This window comes from Synchiropus splendidus, chromosome 1, assembly GCF_027744825.2.
Source record: "Synchiropus splendidus isolate RoL2022-P1 chromosome 1, RoL_Sspl_1.0, whole genome shotgun sequence".
Taxonomy (NCBI): Eukaryota; Metazoa; Chordata; class Actinopteri; order Syngnathiformes; family Callionymidae; genus Synchiropus; species Synchiropus splendidus.
In genome coordinates, this window is record NC_071334.1 from 26,963,955 (window position 1) to 26,985,938 (window position 21,984).

The 21,984-nt window shown below is 40.5% G+C and overlaps 1 protein-coding gene across 20 annotated transcripts in view; it reads right to left on the reverse strand.

The window, feature by feature from the left end:
• Positions 1-21,938, reverse strand: part of LOC128752735 (calcium/calmodulin-dependent protein kinase type II subunit gamma-like) — a 36,024-nt gene extending 14,086 nt beyond the window's left edge. For 13 of the 20 annotated variants that reach the window (XM_053854284.1, XM_053854277.1, XM_053854281.1 and 10 more), the window contains exons 1-12: positions 21,723-21,938; positions 19,172-19,266; positions 10,591-10,650; positions 7,832-7,886; positions 7,255-7,320; positions 5,120-5,192; positions 3,979-4,081; positions 2,901-2,984; positions 2,420-2,514; positions 1,826-1,948; positions 1,157-1,240; positions 152-194 (exon numbers count right to left, since the gene is read on the reverse strand). In XM_053854284.1, coding sequence (XP_053710259.1) covers positions 152-194; positions 1,157-1,240; positions 1,826-1,948; positions 2,420-2,514; positions 2,901-2,984; positions 3,979-4,081; positions 5,120-5,192; positions 7,255-7,320; positions 7,832-7,886; positions 10,591-10,650; positions 19,172-19,266; positions 21,723-21,787 — 946 coding nt within the window. In that variant the 5' untranslated portion in view covers positions 21,788-21,938. The remainder of the gene's footprint in view (positions 1-151; positions 195-1,156; positions 1,241-1,825; positions 1,949-2,419; positions 2,515-2,900; positions 2,985-3,978; positions 4,082-5,119; positions 5,193-7,254; positions 7,321-7,831; positions 7,887-10,590; positions 10,651-19,171; positions 19,267-21,722) is intronic. The other 7 variants (XM_053854288.1, XM_053854287.1, XM_053854286.1 and 4 more) reach the window with 2 other exon arrangements.
• Between the last annotated feature and the right edge of the window lie 46 nt (positions 21,939-21,984).

Consider the following 21,984-nt stretch of genomic DNA (forward strand, 5'->3'; position numbering starts at 1 on the left):
CTGTCATATAAACTAAGCACAGTGAAAGCCTTTCAAAAATGAGTAGGTGTGTGGAGGGGGGTTAAAAGAAGCACTGAGGGCTATCCACTCTCCTTCCTGCTCTCCCTCTGCATGTGCTGCGTGGGAGGATGAGGGCGAAGAGCACACCCACCTGAGAAGTTTCTGGACACCAACATGGTGGTGAGGATGGCTCCCTGCAGGAGAAGAAGTGAAGGGATCATCAATCGGAATTTGGTCAATTAATGTTACATGTTTCATATTTTCCTATAAGGCAGCATTTGTTTTTATTCCTAAATTTTAAGTGGATGTTGCACTGCAGTGCAGTAGTCTTCAGCCAAACGCACTCGAGTCCTGACAATAAAGACTTGCATTAATATTTCACAGAGGCTCTTCACCATTATTGCATGATAATTAAGCAGTTTCTTAACAATACATGAAAACTGATGCACCAAAATCTTCTACAACCTCTAATAAAGCAGCAGTAGGTAGAAACATTCTGGCGACATTGATTAATGACTTTTTATTATGATCTTAAATTACACAGTACTTTCGAAGATTGGTCAAAAAATAGATATCTGCCCATCAAGCTATCATCAATCCAACTACTGAAGCCAACTGAATGCATTTAACAGAAATAAGATATTCCAGTCTTCACTAGTGCATTGAAGTACTGGCATCAATTGATGGTATTGAGAAAAAACAAACGATTTCCATGAGGGTCACCTCAGAACTGGTGGGATACTTGAACTAGGTTTTTCTTTAGTTCTATGTTTCTAGGTTTGCAGCTCTGATAAGGCCAGAACAGCGGGCATCACCATTTGCTGGACCAATGTTGATCCAAAGTACACACAATTTACATAAGTTGCAGTTGGTTACTGGTCCTCTTCTAATGCCTCTTCTTTTAAGCAGTGGACAGTGGCCACAGCCTACATGCTACAAGTTGTGTGTCGCTACTGTATACTGCCAAATACACCAACGTTGGACTGTCCACATTTCTAGCAACCAAGTTGTTACAGACGTTTTCTTAATCAATCACAGCAAATGTAACTTCACAACCATTGCTAAATGACATGTTTTTTGTCTTGACTAGAACCAAGTTGGAGTCTAAGTTAACAGAGAAATCACTATGGCTTGGATGAGACTTTGGGATACATACCTTGAGTTTTCGGCGAGCATTGAATTTGCGGAGACACTCCACAGTTTCCTGTCTGTGCATCATTGATGCCACAGTGGAACGGTGCTGTGAGGAGAAAGAAAATCATCAATGCCAATGTGGACCACAAGAAAATGAGAGTATATAGTGATTCATGTTTCGGGATTACATCAAATAAAAGCTGTAGGAGTGTATTAGAATATTGATGTGAAGAATCGTTTAGCTGGAAGTGGAATGCATAGATATCTGAAAAGAGTGGAGTTTTTACTATTAAATGCAATTAATAACCCAAACAACTAATAGTAATTTCAAGGAATTAGTTAATTACATTACCGCTTTCATTTTATATAATTCATTGTGTTTCTACTTTTCATGAATCAATTATTCCTCCATACATAGTTTAGCTAACTGAACAATTTTCTCTTAAGCAGCACATGACTTTACCACTAACATTCCACATAAAAAAGGCATGTCAGCTTTTTGTGAAGCCAAGCTTTAGTTCAGTTGGGATGTTTTATTTTTTAGCCAAGGAGACTTCACTTTTAGTGTTGCCTAAAAATTGTTGATCCCCATTGACAATGACCATTGAGTAACACACAAGATCGATGGAGAGTGAAGGTGAAATCGCAGTTTGGGAATCTCATATCTCATAACTAAGTGGCGAACACTTACGCAGACCCATGGGTGTTTGAGGGCCTGTTCTGCTGTGATTCTCTTGGCTGGGTTGATGGTCAACATCTGGTTAATCAGGTTCTTTGCCTCTGGCGTAACTGTATCCCACTCTGGAGAAGGAAACTGGGAGGTGGTGGGGGGGATACAACTTGGTTAATGCGAAGCGATCAGAGGTAAAAATCTGATAATTTTCATTACAAATACCATCCAAGTGAAAGGTCATCAGATTGATAACTGTAATGTTTTATAGCAGTGTTGACAGGCTATATCTGCTTAATATGTTTTATTGCAGGTAAATGCACACCCAGCAGGCTTTGACAAGAATTCCCTCCTTCACAGTTACAGCACTCCGACTTTATTATCACGCAGAGAGAGAATCTGAGAAGGGGTATCCTCCTTTCACACACACACACACTCACTCACATACACACACCCTCTGCAATGCGTCAGGGAGGCTCCGATAGGATCAATAGCTTTGGACCAGCTCTTAATTGGACTATTACACATCCAAAAAGTGCTTAGCAAACCCCTGCACTGCACCCACGCACGAGAAAACGCCATCCTACCCACAAACACACATGCATATGCACTTACATCGTACGCCCCAGCTTTGATCTGCTGATAGAGTTTGTGCTGATCTTCATCCCAGAATGGTGGGTATCCAACTAACAATATATAGAGAATAACACCTGATGGAGACAAAATTGGGGCGGAATTAGGGAATTGATACTTTAAAGTGGGAAGGAATATGTTGGAATTCATAAGTCAGTTTTGACAGAATAAGCTAAAGAAGCACGGTCTCTGTTAAAGTATAAGCAGACTTCATAAGTTTGTGTAAATCCAATCTACCTTTTCCATACAATACACAGTTTGGACACTTTCGGTCTCTTCAAAAGTTGTTTGAAAAAAAAAAAAATAATAATTGTCATTGGAAGTTGTCATAACTTCCTACTTAATTAAAAAAAAGTCTAAAGAGTAATTTTAAATCACTGGCTATTAATAAAGTTTCGCAAAACTGGATAATTCACAGAAACAAATCATGCCTGAAAGTCGACTTAAAAATAAAGACACTCACCACACGCCCAAATGTCTACTGGCTTCCCATACGGGTCCTTCCTTAAGACTTCAGGCGAGAGATAACCAGGAGTACCCGCAAACCCTGAACACAATTTGAGACATAACTTTAATTAAATTACTGTTGGATGTCACTGTAATCCAGTGAGCTGTTGTGAGTCCAAGTTAAGATTATGGTGGTGTGGAGTCACAAGCAAATGCCTATTAATCATCTGGTGTCTACTGAAATGTCAGCCAAAATTGTGCCTCGGCTTTTCGCCAGGACACAATGACTGATGTGTGAACTAAGAAGCGTCATTAAAGGAAACACACACAGGCAGAGATCTTATGTCTATGTCCATTATTGCCACCAGTTAAGGATGAAGTGTTTATGGGATACTAATGCAGTAAAAAGCTTATTGACAGTATGAAGCTAGCGACTATTTAATGACTGATATTGCTGTCTGATCATAAGAATCAGTAATTTCAGTTTTGTCAGGCAGGACAGAGACATTACCTCATTAAAGTGGTGTTAATGCTGGAGGTATGGGATTGGTTTAACAAAAGATCGAAGTTTGTGAAGTAAATGTGAAAGGATTAGTGAATTGTTATAATATCATTGATGTGTGGCACACATACATCAATGTATACACATATACAGTTATGTGTATATGTGTATATATATATATATATATATATATATATATATATATATATATATATATATATATATATATATATATATATATATATATATATATATATATATATATATTGCATTCATATTTAAATACATTTTCTGCATAATTTTGAACAATTATAGAACAATATAAAACCCTATCATTCACATATGACTTCTGCTGGTAACATAAGGAAATTGACATCAGGAGAAGTAACTTTAGAATCCTCAGCAGTCAGATTCTGTGTAGGAATATTTTCATTCCAACTGTTAGCGTTCTGTTCTGATCACACACTCAGTTTATGAAAATACAGATGGCCATTTGTCCAATTCAAAAACATAAGGTATTACACCTTTAGGCAGTGCAGTGCGGTGACACTGCAAAGTCACATCACATGTATTTGAGTGCGTGTTTTCTCACCAAACCAAGCTTGCTGGTCACCCTGAACCTCAATAGCAAGACCGAAATCAGCCAGCTTCACTGCAGCACCCTTCATCTTACTAGCCAACAACAGGTTCTCGGGCTGAAAAAAAAAGAAATGCGCGCACACACACACATTAAGTAGAATGTGGGTCATGAGATCAAGACAGTGAGAGACAGATGGTGACAGGCGCTTCGGTAAAACCAGTAATATTTACATTTTAAATACTGAGGGCAGCTCTTGTGGGGGCGGGAGAGAAAGGTGTGAGAAAGCAACAGAAAGAGTAGAAAGAGGAATAGGAGGTTGCAAATCTCCACTGCACCTAATATGGGCATGGGTTCGTTGCTATGGAAACCATTCGGGAGTTATTTAGGTAGTGCTGCAGACGGCATGCTAAATGGAAATCGTACTTAGCAAGAGGCGGCGTGTGTGGCAGTTTTCTAAATGGCCATTGTTTGGGTAGTAGGACATAAAGGGCAGCAGTAAAAGCCCACTCAAGGATAAAAGGCCAACAGATCATACTGGCAAAGCTTGAGATAATAGTGTTATCTTCGGATATGAAGAGACCATGTCTAATTTTAAAAAGATATGACTGTTCCTTCTGTCTTCATGGCAACATAACCAAAGCTATTAGAAACTAGAGAATCAGAGGAACTCTTTGAATTTGAGCGCATCAGCAGAGGGACTTCTCAAATCCCTCTCCCACTTCTCCATGGGTGGTGTGATGTTACACACGTTGTGGCAGCAACTCTCAGGGTTCGTCAATGCCTTCATGTTCAGTCTTATAATAGACCCCATCATGACTGTACACTGTGTTCTCCCTGTGTCTCATTGCACCTATGCACTTGTCTCTTATTTGCCAAGACGTTAGGGACACGTGACCATGACTCACCAACTTCGTGCTCACGACCCACAAATACACACAAATGAGAACAGACTAGAGGGCACAAAAACAGAACAGCCCCCCTGCATCCCTCTAACATCTAAAAGGATACGAAGCAGAAATGCAGAGGCGAACAGAGAGTAAAAGAAAGAGGGAGAGGGAGAGAGAGCAACCAAGAGCCATCTGTGTGTTGCCATGGCCACAAGCAGAGGTGTGTGCGAGTGTGTGGTTGTCACAGCAACGGGGCAGCCACTCACCTTGAGGTCTCTGTGCACAATATCATGCTGGTGGATATGATTGACACTCTCCAAGATCTGACTAATGCAGTGGCTATTGCGGGGTTGAAAGGGAAACACAAAGATGTACATGTCAGTCTACATACAAAACACGCAGCTTGCCTACAGACCAAGTCCCCCATCAAAAGACACTTGTGCACACACAAAATGAACAGTCTTGGCTGAACAAGACCAACCACAGAGAGCACTATGCTTTTCTCTTATATTATCAACCTCTATATGTTCCTTAACAATACACATCCAGACATTACATTTTATTGTCTTTGTTATTTTGCAGTAACATTGCATCAACTCAGCTTTATTAGGAGCTGCGTCTTATGTAAAGTATGTGTGACTCTTGGTATCTAAAAGGTACAATGAGGAAAAAAATACTTCAGTTTATTTATTGCTAGTATAATGGGCTTTCAATTATATCCCCAGAAGTGTGATTTCAGACTTTTGACCATGAACAAGGGGTGGGAATCATTTACTATCTCACGATTCCATTCAAAACCCAGCAGGACGTCATATGTAGTTACAAAATGGCAGACTGCGAGCAGGTTTTTTTTTTTTCCTCTTTAAAAACCGATATTGGGACATTACAGATAGATTCAGAATCATTGGAAATCAGAATTGCAGTACTTATGTGTATTTTCTGGCACACCCCTACCATGAACTGAAGCAAAGAAAGTTAAGTGCATCTTAAGGTGGAACATAACTGGTCCAGCAAACCGGATTGGTCTGTTTTGGTCTATGACTGTGGAGTCATGCAGGTAGCACAACAAGGTTCCATGATTCTCATAAAAATCCTATGGTTTTGTGCCACCACTTATAATGCTAATATCCAGGATCTACAGAAATACCTCTAGAGGCCATGGCGGCAACAAGGGTACAAAAAGTGGAAGTGTGGAAAAAAAGTGTATTTTAGTACTCGGTGGTTTATAAGTAATATATATCCAAGTTCCATATAGTTAAAAATACCTATCGTGAAGATTCAAAAAGGGGCTATTGGACTGCAAAATAAACAGTTATTACAAATTTAGCAGGCTGCAGTGTACTTCAAATGAAGATGTCACATATTGACTATCACACCACCATCTCTCATGGAATCAAAGTTAATAAAGGGCTAGTTGACAATAATCCAATGTATATAGACCAAAAATTACAAAACATCTTTAGGACATGCATTTTAAAAAAAGTAACATTGGCTAATGCAGTTGTGATGCGAACACTTGTACAGCTTTGGAGTCAATCAAAATAAAGTGAAGACTAAATGAATTAGCTTTCTAATTTTTAACAAACTAATATATAGGATAATCCATATTGAACTCACAGGTTTGTTATGATCAACTATGTGTTATCATTGTTTGAGGTCGAGATAAGATATTTAAAATGTGAATGAGAGCAAAAACATGAAGTATATAAAGGAATTAATGAGTAAAAGTCTGCAAGTCGTCAGTGTATTTTAACCAATCAATGAGTGAAGATGTTGCGTGGGAGGCCAGACCCCCACTGAGATCTCAATAGCAATTCTAATAATGGGGGCGTCAATTCAGCTGCCACTAAAACAGTTGCCATCATTTCTCAATTTCGGCTGGTGAGCACATTATCTCACTTGCCCGGTGATTGTTGGCTCATAATGGGACATGTAGTTGCAGAACAAACCAGAACACTTCCATTTTGTCAAGTAAACAGAGGTGTTGGTTACAAAGATAAACTCTGCCATTATGAAATGACTTCGATGATTTGTGCACTATATTCAAACTACAAGTTTTTTTTTTGTAGAGATCATGCATCACTGATACAGAGAACAGCTTTACAATTATTTTCATGAGTAGAAATGCAGCTGGTCACCAGTCATCCTTCCAGTAAGACGTTGAAGACAAGCGGAAGATAGCTGTGACTTGTTAAAAACTGATCGTGTCACTCAATTGATTCTGAAGGCGCTTATAAATAATCTATTGTTATTATTAATATGTATTATTATGTAATCATATTAATACATTGCAGGTTATACACAACAAATCCATAAACCATGCCAAAAGAATCAATGTTTTTTGTTCAGCACTAAATATTTCAATTTTCAGTAATCAATACATCCAATAATGGGTTTTTACCTGGCATCTGCTTCACTGTAGTACTCCCTTGCTACAATATCTTCAAAAAGCTCTCCTCCTGTAACACTGGAATACAAAAAAAGAAGTATGTAAAAAAACATGGTCTTCCTTAAAATCCCAAATTACACCTACAATTTGGACCATAAATCACATTGCGTCTTATGGACTGCAACAATTACGATCCACCAGCGAAAGATTAAGAATTGATACATTGTAAACACTTGATGGGTTCATATACATCCAAGACTAAGGAAGTGGGCCTGTTTGTCTTATCCAGAGACATTTTGCTGCTGGAGAGAGGTTTCTTACTCCCTATGTGCCTCAGTTATCCCTGCCTGCCCATCACGACAGCTTTTCCTTCTGTATCCCTTTTTTAGGTTAATGCCCCCAACAGATCAGAAACATTCCCATTGATATGCAGACTTGGCTGCACAATACACACATATTGTAGACATATTGGTAAAGATGCATAGAAATCAATTTTCCTATAAGAAAGTAATATACTGCATATTTTATCCTGGACCGTTTCTTTCCATCCTAAAAAGACAAAAAAAAAGCATGAGCAAACAATACTCACAGGTCAAAGACTAGGTAATGAAATCCCTCTTCTGAAATGCTGTCATGAAGTCTCACTGTAAAAGAAAGCATGAGAGAGCAGATTTATCATTTAGACATATATTCCCAAAGGTTGTTGGGTTCATACTGGACAGCCTCAAAGCACAAACAAAGAGGACCACTCTTTCATTGGCATTAAAAATTCAGTGTCTCGATTAAGCTGCCCGTGTTTTTTGGGTAGTTTGTTGAATACCAGAGTGCTTCGAGAAGGTCCCTAGTGGAAATAAAACCCAGAGCTTTTATACTGCGAGCCAGATGCAGCAACAACTAAACAGGTGTTCAGCCCCACTGCATGCACTGAAATGACCTCTCTGAGAGTTATTTGATTGTTTTATGAAGTTCACAAATTGGTGAAACAACATGGTGTCTATCACAGACAGACAGGTGAACATGTCTATACGCATGTGTAGCAGTCATAGATTAACTTGGATATTGCTGCAAAAATGTGGTTATTCAAGAAAACCTTCGGGATTAATTGTAAATTATTTATGTAACAGTTCTCCTACCTACCTTTTAGTAAGTCAGTCTCAGAAATTGTGAATATAATAGCAAACAAAATTCAGACACTTTTTTCAGACATGCTTTGTTTGTTAGAGAACAGAAAATATTAAAGATTTAAAAAAAATTTAAACATCCGAAAAATGCAGCAGAGTTCAGTGTGCGTGGTGCATGTCAGAGAGAGAGGAAAAAAGGGATGGAGGCATAGAGGGGAGAGGTTGAGGAGGACTATGACAATGTATGACGAATGGATGACAATTTTGAACTGGGTGCAGTACTGAATAAAGAGCCATTGCAGAATATGAAGGACAGTGTTGTCGTGCTCATCTGCACGACTGTAAGTCAGCAAGTGGGCACTGGAAGAAAACCAAATACAACATCCAGGGAGCCAAAAAGATAAGCTATGATAAATATTAATAATTAAAAGATCAACTGTGTCAAAAGTGACGATTGCTGCAGTCTTAGTGACAAGTGCACACTTCATGCGCAAGAAGAGAAAACAGAGGAATTCACCTTTAGCTGTGACATATTGATTTCACCCTCACTGCAGTGATATGATGGTGCAGTCCGAGAGCAGCAATGGTGACAAGCATGATAAAGCTAATACATGGTCTGGGCCTTGATGACTGAAATGATGTACTACCCAGCCCCTAACACGAGCACCATGAGGAACACCAAGACCAAGTATGAACTGGATGCTAAAATACAGTACTTAGACTTCAGAATTTCCAGGTAGTTAATTTATTGCTCTGTGTGTCAAACATCTTGAAAACTGTTTCCTAAAACTGACATAAATATTGAGGTCTTCAAACAAAATGGGTCACACTGCTTTCCAATTTGAGCCGCAGTTACTGGTCACTAAAATAAATAGGCCTCGTGTCTGTTATAAATCAACAGCATGTGTGATGGAGGCCAGTATTGGTTGTCCATCAGCCACCAGCATCTTCCACTCGGCATCGTTTGACTCGGGTCCAGATTGGCATTAACGTTCTGGGAGCAGCAGTAATCGTAAAATGACGTCGAGTTGTGTAATAAGATGAAGTAGGATAGCCCTGCAGCAAAAAACAAGAGCCACTGCTCTTTTCTCCTCCTCCCATCTTCTTGTGCTCACTCCATCTGTCTCCTACTCCTTTTGCTTCCCTTTCTCCATCTGTCTCAGTTTTGTGCCCTCTTTTGTCTTAAGCTAGAGGCAGACTATGCCAAAATGTGTGGAAAAAGGACAAGCAGAAAGGACAGTAGAATCTATAGAGTGTGGAAGGGACTGGGAAACAGTGAAGAGGGCCATCGAGTGCCTTAGGGACCAATAGAAAAACTAGGACAGAGGAGAGAACGACACAGTAGGAAGGTGTCATTCATTTTGACATTTTCTCCACTGGAACATGTGACCTCAGAATGAATGGGCACGGGACAATGAAACTCAACGTCAAGATAATTTCCACATCTTCAGTATTTCAACCACCTACTGATAATGAAGACTGAAAATGGAGGTCACACAGGAAAGCCATTAGTGACACAAGTGAGACGCTTCTAAACAAAGATACTATAAAGCAGTGCTTTTCAACCTTTTTTAAGCCACAGGCACATTTCGTTCACTGAAAAAATCCTGAGGCACACCACCAACGGTGCCTCGGCCAACGCGCAATTGTGCTTAGTAAGTCCTGTGGAAAATGCTTTGGAATTTGTGAAAAATTGTAGCTTCTGACAATCGGTAAGTATGGCATGCTATTTGCAGAAACAAATTGCAGAAAATGTATTTGTTTAAAAATGTTTCAGAAAGGTGTGAGCATTTCAGCAGAAATACATCATTATTTATTTTAAATGACTTTCGATTTAATCACAATGTTTTTGCATGATTTTTTTTCTAACTTGAGGAATTTCCAAACCAATTTTTTAAAATTCTTTGCTTCAGCGTGCGTCATAACAACAACTAATGGAAAAACGAATGGAAAGTCTTAAATATTTAGCATATACTAGACACGTTGAAAGATGGTAACAAGCGGGAAACGCATAACGCATCACGGGAAAACCAAACAAGAGAAATATAACAAAATGAAAAAAAAATACAGTTAGTCTGTTGCCTCCATGAGGAACAACTCTACTATTACTTCAAGAATAAAGACAGATTACTTCCCCAATAACATTTTTGCTCTGGCACTGAATCGTTTTGAAATGTCAGTATCTAGTCTTAATGGGCACAATATGGTAAAAACCACAGAAACTCACCGATGTTGGGATGCTTCAAGAGACGGCAGATTCGGGCTTCTCGCTCAAGCTTCTGATGGTCTGTCAAAGGGAGAAAAAAAAACAGCACATTTTTATTTTAGGGGAAAATATTTCTGAAATTCATCGAATTACAAAAGTGAATTTGCAATGTGTCAATTAAGTTCATTTATCCTTTGGATTATGCTGCTTCTAAATTGATCAGAAGTAAATATAATATTTACAAATGCATTAAACTTTAAAAACAGAAGAACTGCTAAGCTGCCATACACAATGGTCAACAAAGAAGCAGGAATTTCGTTTGTAAAGTTGATGTTTGTCAGTGTAGATTATCCTCATCCTGACCACTGTTGGCAGCAGACAGTTGCAGCTTGCAGAAGGAGGCGTCCAAGTACAATCGACACCTTTCAATTGCGATGAGCAAATATTAGCTAGTCTGCACAAAACTCCCATCAAGATGAGGGTCAGGACCTGGTGTCAAAGACCGTCATGATGTGGCTGAGGGATTGGTTTGGGAAAATGATCCCTAATGATCACTAAAATGTTCAAGTCACTTCAATTTCATTTAATGATTCAATACAATAGAAAATGAAAAAGATTCAATATATATTTGGATTGATCAGAAACATTTGCTTTACCATGTTTGCACTTTGTGAAGATCCTTGTCCAGAGATCAAATGTGTGTACAGTACACATTGCTTTGTTGGGAGATTTAAGAGGACTTAGTTTTTTTAAGTGAACGCCATCACAGTGTCTGAGGGTGGAACAACTTTCTGCGACCTTTCTGAGCACATTCACCAGGTGGCCATTTCAGAACACATGATTGGTAAGTCAGTTTGCTTCAAGCTCCCCCATCCAAGCGCAGCCACTCTAAACTAGGTGTGGACGATCAAATTCAGATTGGCTGTTATGTCATTCCTGGATGAGTATCTGTTCAAGTCTAACCGTGTCTTTCAGGAAACACGTTTTAATTACTGACCCTCCGTCTCACTTTCACTGCATACAGATTGAGTCGGTGCGAGGCGTGGAAGAGCCAACCAATAGGACAGTAAGACTAAAGAATATTTGAGTCATGAGCCAATTGACTTCTCTTTTCAAACATTTAATCGGTCAGCATTTTTTAAATGTAGTTAATATGTCCATTTTCGGCATATATTTGTGTTTCCATCTCAGCCGGGGAGAAGGTGAAGGATGAAGGCTTTTTTTCACCTGTTGCTACAGTATATCCATTGTGTTCCACTAGTGAGGGTTTCTTATAGCCTCTGATTTTCAAACCTCCCATGAGCTTCACCCAAGTTAACTTAAACTCGGTGTGGATTGAATTAAGTGTTGATGCTTGTTCTGAAACTGAAAAATCTTGAGTTCGACATGTTGGCCAACTCTTCGTTGAAACTGCAACCTGAGCTAAGCCCTTAAACTAGATTACATTAATGATCATATCCAGTATTGGCTGAAATGAGAAAAGAGAGCAAGGGCCTCAGTGAACGCTAAAGCAATTTTCCTGAACCATGAAACACAAGATCCCATTTTATAGATGAGGCTACCTAAATCTTTCATAGCTAGTTTTGTTGTATCAATGCCCATATAATAAACTGTGCTCAAGACAGTATAATCTCAGAACTTGTACAACCCTCGGGTGGTGCTTGGAAGTGTCCAATGATGTAGAACTATCCAAGACTGCAATATTATATTATTAAGTTGCTAGACCACGCCAGCAGCACATGCTTTCGGTACACATGGCCTGTATAGTGAGACAGTGAATGGCTCTTCTCCAGGTGCAGACATGAGATCAACCGATTTCTCCTCTGCAACGTCTAACAAATATTGTTTTTAATGTAAATATAATAAATGGTGGGCAATTTAATTATTTTGGGTTCACAGCCACTGAAAATTAAAAAGCAAAAAATGTGTAGTGATGAGTAATTCTGCACACACACAAAAAAACAACTTGGTGTCCTTTGTTTAGCAGGGTGCACAGTATGGCAAAGATGTAAATTGGTATCCAAAGAAAACCTACAATTCAGTTACAGTCTGGCGTTGTGCGAGGTGTTCTCTACCTTGGGCACTGTGCTCTGCCATTGTCCAACAACAGGTTTACATGTTGTTCATTTAAAACCGAATAAGAAAGGAGGGGAGAGAATGGAACTGCTGTCTAATTACACCAGTGACGACAACAAGATACAGAAGAAGGGAGGATTACACAGAACGTCCGTTTGTTACTTGACTCTCACAGTTTGTGTGAGCGTGCGCGTGTATGGCAGTCAACACTGGTGCAGTGTGACTGCAATACTCGCTAATTCATTCAATCTCTGTATTTCTTGGTGCAAGTGCGTGTGTGTGTGTGTGTGTGTTAGAAGAAGAGTAGGAAAAGAGAAATAGAGGGTAATTACTGCCACTTCCTGCTGCTCTCTAATTGGGCATCTGCTATGCCAGGGGGCGGAACCATCACCATCTTACATCACTGACAGTGAGTGAAAGCTTGAGGATTCAGTTCAATCTGTTCAAACTGAGACTGAGAAGCAGTGACAAGAAACAAATGGCACTTGAGATTTCACAATGAAGCAGGATATCAGGCGCAGTGTCAAACGAGACAAGATTTACAAGTTATGGCGACACCTCAGACAATCTCTGAGCTGTTACATCAATTTGTCATGGTCCAAGTCCAATCAGTCTTGGCTGAGCCCTGTCAAATACAGCTTGAATATCGATGACCGCGATATACTGTACAACCATGTTGACTACTATCACTATTACGATTGCATTTATGTGTGATAATGTGTGTGTTTAGCTGAAATATTTCAAGAGAGTAGTAAGAATGCCACACAATGAATACAAACAAATGTGTATCACTTCTATTATGTTTGAAACTTTTAACAAAAATAAGCGATTACAACTTAAATAAAGATACATCAATGATAATATATCAGACTACTGAGAAAGGAATGAGGACATGCCACATGACATTCTGATACTCTAAAGGACACCTTGAAAGTAAATTAGTTGTAATGACACATTTTATCAAACACAAAGAAGTCTCATTTCATCCAGTCGGTTGTGAGTGCCTGGTGGCTGGGGGTGTTTAATGTAAACAGTTTCTGCTCATCAATTCCTGTCACAATTGCAGCTCTGGATCATAGGACTGCACAATTCTGGGAAACATGTTGATTATTTTGATCAACTATAATAATGATCATTGATCATGTTTTTTTTTTATGAAGCAAAGGAAAACATCTGTATTTTATTCCGTGACTTAAAAAATGCTTTCAAATACAAAAGAAAAAAATGAAATGAATACATAACTCAACAAAATAAATTGAATAAAAACAAGAATGTAGGATTTTACCAAAAAATGACTAAACTAAACGCTACTACAGAGCGCAATCAAAGTGCGATAGAAAACAATTCGAAAATATAGTTCCCTCTCCATTACGCCCATCATATCGCGGTAGCACGACCACTTAGCATGTGGATTTGCAAGCATTAGCATGGCTAAAAATATGTATTTATTATGAACTTCCTTCCGCCGTCGCTATTTGAAACGGCAGCAACCTACTTACCTGTTTGCATCCGCCACACCCTGTCTTCAGACTGGGGAATGGCACGTCAATGATTAACAGGTGTCAGCGAGACGCCACAGCAATGTTTTGTTCTGTCAAATGTGAAACCTCAGCAAACTCAACAATCCCACTGAGTGGACATGAGAGAGTGGGTTTGAAAAGTACTCAGGTTCTCTCTCAAAATTTGGTCGAAATCTGGAGGCCAGTAAATTCATAAATACTGCAGATCATCCGTGTTACTTAATAACAGCAGCAGGAGTGATCACAATGAAATTACGATTAGCACAATAAACTGAGATAATCCACTCCATATTTACTAAGAACCAACATTCCACATCAAGTAGATAGCGACACACCACATATTGCTTGGCTTCAGATAGGAGCACAGGATGGCATTTAAAACAACTACATTGGAATCGGCTGGCCGCTTGGTGGCATGCCTGTCAGACAAAGTGAAAATGTCACTATATCCCTTTGTTGCTAATCCCCTAGCACCTGGACTACAGTTCAAATCTCTAGGTACCCCACGAGATGCACAGTCCACGGTGATTGTCAGTCATGATGCATGGGGGTGACAGACATCCAAGCTCAGAGCATTAAAATGGGCAAGGTTGTCACTTGGGAATCCAGATATATGCATGTAGAGGAACAGATGTTTTTATCAGATATTCTTGGTCACTCAAACCATACTCTCGTGGACACTCCTACCTGATGGTGTGCAAATTAACAGTAGCCTTTAGTCGACTTCAATGTCACAAGAGAACAACAAAACCAGGCATTTCGTTTCTTAGATCACATCCAAGGTCCTGCCAAAATGGTCCATTGCTTTCTGCCAAGAGCTTTACTTCATGTAAACAGTGTTTAATCATGCATTTTTTTTAATTCAGATTTCCATATAAGGCATTGAATATTGAAGCCTCATAATTTTGATCTTACCAGGTGCTGCTGCACAATACCTGGTAGCTAATAATTTATACATTTATGTACAATAACTAAACGGTAATGAAAAAAGTAGCAAATAATAGAAATGTACCAAATACCACGGAGAAGACCGGTACACCAGTACATGTTATTGTGACGAGTGTCTCCAAGACAGAAAATGGTTTAGAACATTTCCCAAGCAAAATCGTTCCCTAGTTAGAGAGGAATATCTTGCAGCCAAGTGGCTGTATCAATTCGTGACTTCCCATCTCTCCTACTTCCTTTTCTTTCTTCCCTCCTCTGCCTTGATGTCCTCCTCCCCTTTCCTCAGATTAGTGCAGTGTTTACCAGAGCTTTGAGAGACTTACCCACCAGGCCACGCGTGAGGTCACACTCACCCCGTCGGGCTAAAAAAAACCTACTCAAATCCTAGCAGGCAAGCTGCCTTTGCATGCACAGGGTGCCCACTTGTATATATGATGTATTCTGCGAGCATGTAGGTGCATGTTGTGCAAGCCTTACTGCCATGTTCCTTTCAGAACAATTTCATCTTGTCCCAACCACAACTTGGTACTATGATTTGCCTGGACCAATGTGTTTTTTCAGGATATCCTGACATTCTTCATTCTTCACCTAAGCTGGTTATACTGTGATTCTAATTTCATTGATGAAGACCTTCATAGCGACAATTAGTCGCCACCTCCAATAACGTACACTTGGTGAACAACAGTAAACAGTAAATTAGGCCATGTGACTGATGTGACGTTCCTCGGCCAGAAGTCTGGGCAATAAGCTCTAGACTGAACTAAATCTATATGACAACAAAACAGAAATTGAAGTGTCTATCAAGAAAAGGATAATGTAAAATATCTCCAACAATTAGTACCATGGTTCATCGCATTGCTTTTGGTTCGAGTCACATTAAAAATGTTCAGCTCAACATTTCAACCTCCAAGAAAGGATTTTACTATGACCTTATAGAGATGGAGCAACATCTGAATAAGTCAGATATTGCTACTACTACTGCAGCAGCAGAGGGTCAGTGAACATTAAAATCCAACTCCACCACATTCATGAATAGAACATCCATATCACCGAAACTAAATGAGCTGTTGATAGAGCAGAACTCAACCGTTGATTGAGTTTGAAGTTGAACCTGAAGAACACATCATAGAGTTAAGCTGAGTCATGGTGGTCCATGACCACCAGCATGGTTCCAATTTCCAACTCTGTAGTGAGTGGTCAGTAATCAAGAGTTTGAATATCGGATTCCATTTCTATTGAAGATATTTTTCCTTATAACTTCAACTTGCTGTACATGACTTCAATGATGCCAGTGCAATACATGGCACTGACCTAGTGTTGGGCAATAAATGGATAATAAACCAATAACAACATTAAGAGCTGAGTCTGTTTTTTCAGTTTTCACCCTCTTGCAATTCTCTCTCAACCTGAGTTTCCTGTGTGTTGCTAATGTCTCTAGAAGTTATCACGGTTCAACAAGCTCAACAGTTGAGGCAAACCTTTATTTTACAAACCAGAATCAAGCACAAACTTGGGACAGCAATGGCATTCCAAGGACTCATTGATGGATGCAAATCACGGTTAGCTGTACTATGCTAACAAGTCGTAGACGCTGGATTAACACAAGTGTGATCAAAGGTCGTCCTGTGGGCTAGAACTGCAGTGAAATAAGTAGAATTTTGGTTATTTAATACAGATTCATCTCAGCTTTCACCTGCGGCTTCAGAGCCGTGGTCTCTGTACAGCACAGGCGCTCAATCACAAAAACAGTTTATCCCCCAAATTTTACTCACAGGTGTTCTTGCACCTTGTTAATGCATATAAAAAGCATTGTGTGAGAGTAAATAATACTGCTTTAATAAAGACTGCACCCAGCAGTACTCTGAACCATTATTAGTCATCTTATCTCAAAACGACTGACATAAATAGAAAATGTTTTCCGTTAAAGAATAGATAAAAACGATGAAGCGAATAAGAAGACATCACGATTTTGTATGTATTGTATACTCATATTGGCAGCAGTAGCTCATCCATGACCATGGCTACACCCTGTATAGGTGTGTGGAGCAAATCATTCACCATGGACAGTTTGTGTGGAAGCTCCACAATGCCATTACTGACATCAAAGTAGTGTGAAGCTCACAGCCAACAATAATAAGGTCAGAGATAGGTCATTCATAAAAAAATAAATAACATGGTGCTAACCCTTTTAACCCTGTTTATTGTACTCCTTCCTATGACGTACGTGGCGGGATTAATCCCAACAAACCATTTTGTGATGAAACAACCAGATCAGTCACTAAATCTGCTCAGTCAGCAATCACTCCTTGACGAATAAATAAAAGGATTCTGCAGCCTTAATAAGTGTTCTCTGTGCTCACAACCAAATGCCAACCGACAACAGGGAGGTGCCTATGGACTCTGTGGGGTCTTAGAGGTTGATGAGATACATTTAGCATAAGTGGATTAGCCTAAATACAAACCAATCCCCCATGCAGAAAGACTCAAGAGACGGCAACAGCAACGTCGATTCAAACAATAACGTAGAAGAGCAAGTGAAAAGGGAACCAGTACGAATGATGCCAGGTATAATAGAATGTCAGCAACAACGAAAGCCTAATTTGTCAGATACAAAAAAGGAGAAAGCAATTAAGAGTCTCAGACTGAAGCCAAGGGAGGCTCTGACACACTGACATTAGCTGGCGTCATCTCGCAAGCCACACCAGGGATGAGCACGTGAGCACTGTGGTGGCGCACACAACTGACTGAAGCACAAGAGTGGACTAGACAAGGTAGCAGTTGCTGTTGTACGAACCGCTCTGTATAAATGTGAATTTGCATACCGTCCAGTAAATGGTGAGAGGAGAGCATTGACAGTTTTTCACCACAGTGTATACAAAAACCATCATTAAGTCATGCAAGTGTAGCTGATAAGAGGAATGCACCGCAGACATGGAGGACGTTAATTAAACATTTCATCCCATTTCTTAACTTTCCAGCAAATGGCATGCATGCATGGCAGATGACCAGTTACAAAGTGGATCCAAACTAATGGGCCTGGATAACTAGATTGATGGAATCATTTCAATTATTGATAAAGGTTGAATGAAAGACCGTTATATCTACAGAGATGCCAACATTGAAGATATTAATATAAAAAAAATAAAAAAAACAACTATACGCATTATCTCACTCGCCCTGCATGTAAAGCTGAGGCAGTAGCAAATGTCATTTTTGTACTTGCAAAAGACCAGCCAACCACAAAGTTTCATGCTTGCCATTGATTGACAGCTGAACCAGTCAAAAACTGACATCCAACTTTAAGTTTGTGTTTTCACCCATAGTCACTGTTTTAAAGTCAATACAGATTTCTGGCATCAAGATAAAAACTGTCTATATCATCCCTATTACACGCCATCCTTTCCAGTCCAAACTAGCCAAGGGCAGTGAGTGAGTTATTACCCTTCTACAACTTGTTTTAAGAGGAAATTACCGGGCAGAGTCATATAAACCATTGAATTAGTTGATAAATACAGCAATTTTACAACTACCAAATCAGTGAATGTGGTGATAATACTTCATGACTTAGCAGACATAGCAGAATCTCAAGAGGGTCACATAACTGAGACCTCATTTATAAGCAATAAGGTTTGGGCCATTCTGGCACCATTTCATTGACGCTGGTTTGTAAAAGTCATAGAGCAACTAAGTCATTAACTACTGATGGGCTACCTTTGCTGAAAGATACATTGGAATACGTAGCGCATTTAGTTTAGGAATTCAGTAGCAGTATGAAGTGTGTAACCTTCCGATCCACTAAGTTTAACCGCGCCTTATTTTCTCATGCGTCGTTGCCAGGCGTTAGATGAAATAGCAATTTCAGTAGCAAAACATGGATGAACACAGTATCGAGAAAAGCGTCATAAAGTCGCTCTATATGTGTGTGGGGGTCATAAAGCCTGCCCGGGTGCAAGCAAGACAAAAGGAAATCGGCTCAATTAAAAGGTAAAATATTAAATGCATTTTCTAGCATGTGCATGCTTCATCGACACGAAAATTCCACTGATCATTGGATTACATACCTCTTGCAGAGAGCTTCTTAGTGTTGATTATTTTTGCAGCGTACTCTTGACCTGATGACTTCTTCACACATCGACGCACCACAGAAAAAGCTCCCCTAAAAGAAAAAGAGAGTAACAAACATGAATGGTGCCTTGACAAAGGCCATTTTTGGGTACAATCATTAGGAATGGAGGGGTCGAAACAAGAACCCAGTTGCCAAATTCAACTTCCCACTGTGCTGCCAAATCTCAGGGAGCAAAAATTTCACTATGGACAACCTTCTTTGCCGCAACAATGAGCCAATCGGCCCAGTTTTCACTGATTTTAAAGTCACACTTTCCATCACGAATTTAAGTTGAAGAATGCCGAGTGTGCAGACAACCAACATGGGCAAAAAGGTGAACCGGCTACTAAAGCAAAGACTGTAAGACTAAAGTGTAGAGTAGACCTGTGTACGAGAACAGTGTACAATGCAGCTTGGGTAAAAAAAAAAAAAAAGATGGATATTCTCTTTTGTTTCAATAAAACATTGTCCAAGCAAAGAAAATTCAGAACTCCCTGTACATTGATCCATATGGTAAAAGCAACAGTAGTTTGGCAACAGGAAATGGTCTGATTATATCTTGTCATATATTGCTATCCAAGCCCATTCCTCATGGCGCAGTACTTGGTAGATACATTTCTGGAGACAGGTTAAGTGGTCTCTCTTCACCTCGGTGGTCATTGGTTCAGCACAGGAATTATGTCAAGGGGGATGACAAAGGAGAGGTATTCAGTAGCCATAGTGATGGACGACAGAGAGCTCAGTATTTATGTATTGTACGTATGTCACACTAAAAGGTACAGCTAAACTATATATATATATATATATATATACATATTTACATAACAGCTCCTCATTATTAAAGAGGTGAATGGGAGAAGTGAAGTACTATGTTAAATATTAATATATTAATAATATATATTATATTATATATATTGTCAGCTCAAAAGACAATTCAATTCAGTGGCGCATTAATCGAGAGAAGCCTCTTATGGAAAGAAAATGAGAGCATCAGCTTCAAATCACTGCTTCATATCAATTAACAGTCATTCTCTGATCAACGCAGGGCGTGAAAGGACCAAAAACATGGCTTGAATGCACCAGTCATTTATATATATATATATATATATATATATATATACACAAGTATTAGACACTCCTCCTCGTGTTTCATCCTGGCCTAGATGAATGCTCCAGATTTCAGCGCTTGCAGGGTGTTGCCGTTATCGCTCAAGTAGTGATGTCGCACCAACAGCAGTGACATCACAACCAGAAGATGCTGCAGCATGCTTTCGTTCTCAGGAGAGGTAGGAAAGCTGTCACTACTCTGGATGATGTATGAGGGCTTGCACTGTACTTCCAAGTCTGCAGCACTCAGCCTCCGCCACACAGCTCTCAGTCTCAATTATTTAAGAGTAAACCAGAGGTGACAGAAGTAAAGTCTAGACATTAATAACCTCTGATTCGGCAACACAAATGCATTAAGAAACCGAGGCCGGTCTCCAGCAGGCCATGTGCACTGACGGGGATGAGCAGGGTGTGCGAGTACATCGGCTGTGCAGTCAGTGCCATCGATTACTGGCAATTATCAGTCGGCGAGTGGAAATGGCAGCTGCAAATGAATGTCAGCGCATCTTTATAAGAAGAATATCTCTTGATGGTTGGGGGGGGAAAAAACACTGGGGGTGTGATCACACTCGGCCAACAGATGTTGTTTGACGATGACGATGATGATGGTGGTGATGATGATGCTAGCCGTGAGTAGGAGGATGGCGACGACGGTGATGACACCGAGGGGCATTGGCCCGAATTTCCTGTCGTCATCAAAATACCGAGAAAACCGTCACCGCCTCTTACATGGTAAAAAGCCCAAGTCGCATTCTGAATGGGTAACGCAGGGTTATTACCTATCAATGCGCGAGGCGCAGCGACAATGCGGTCGCTGCCGAAGCCAGATATGAAATAAGCAACACGGACTCGCTTATTAAATGACAGCGTCGCACGTAACGTCAGTCAAGACCAAATCATCTGCAGCTGCTCGGAGGAAAAAAAGAAAGTGGTCGGCCTAGTTAGCTCCACCGACCGCAGCCGCTGAACCGCGGAGCCGAGCGAGCTGTCAAAGCCCTGGGCCGGCGACATGTCACCGTCTCCAGGCGCGTCCAGCAGACCAGAAAAGCACCGCCGTGCAGACAGCGAATGGCTAACAACTGTCCAATTCAACAGCCTTTGTACGCGCTATTCATCACTATGAGCGAGTGAATCACGCAGTGCCAGAGGGCTAACAGGGCTAGTTTATGTCTCTCTCTGGCGCTCGCTCGCTCTCTCTCAGCGTGGTAGCCTCACTGGCTAGTGACCGAACATGCTAGCGGATGTGCCACACACCCGCTGACGAACCGGGGGTGCGCTCGAGCTTGTGAAGGCAAGCTAAAGGGCGCTATACCCAGCCAGAAGTCGTGTGAGGCGAGGCTGCGGGGGTGGGGGACGGAACGACAAGACAAACACGATGCACACGGAGTGTTGCTGCTTACTTCCCGAGCTCCTCGTACAGTTGGTACTCGTCGGTGAATCGGGTGGACGTAGCGGTAGTGGCCATGGCTGGAGCGGCGGAGAGGAGAGCCTGAGCCTTTTGGGGAGGGGGGTGCTGCTGGCTCTGGTACGGGGTCCGGGTGGAGGGTAGCCTAGCCTCCAACACAAGAGCACCGATCTGACAAGCAGGCGAGGCTGAAGAAGAGAGGCGAGCAGAGACGGAGAGGGAGGGGCCGGGGAGAGGAGGAGTGCGGATGATGTGTG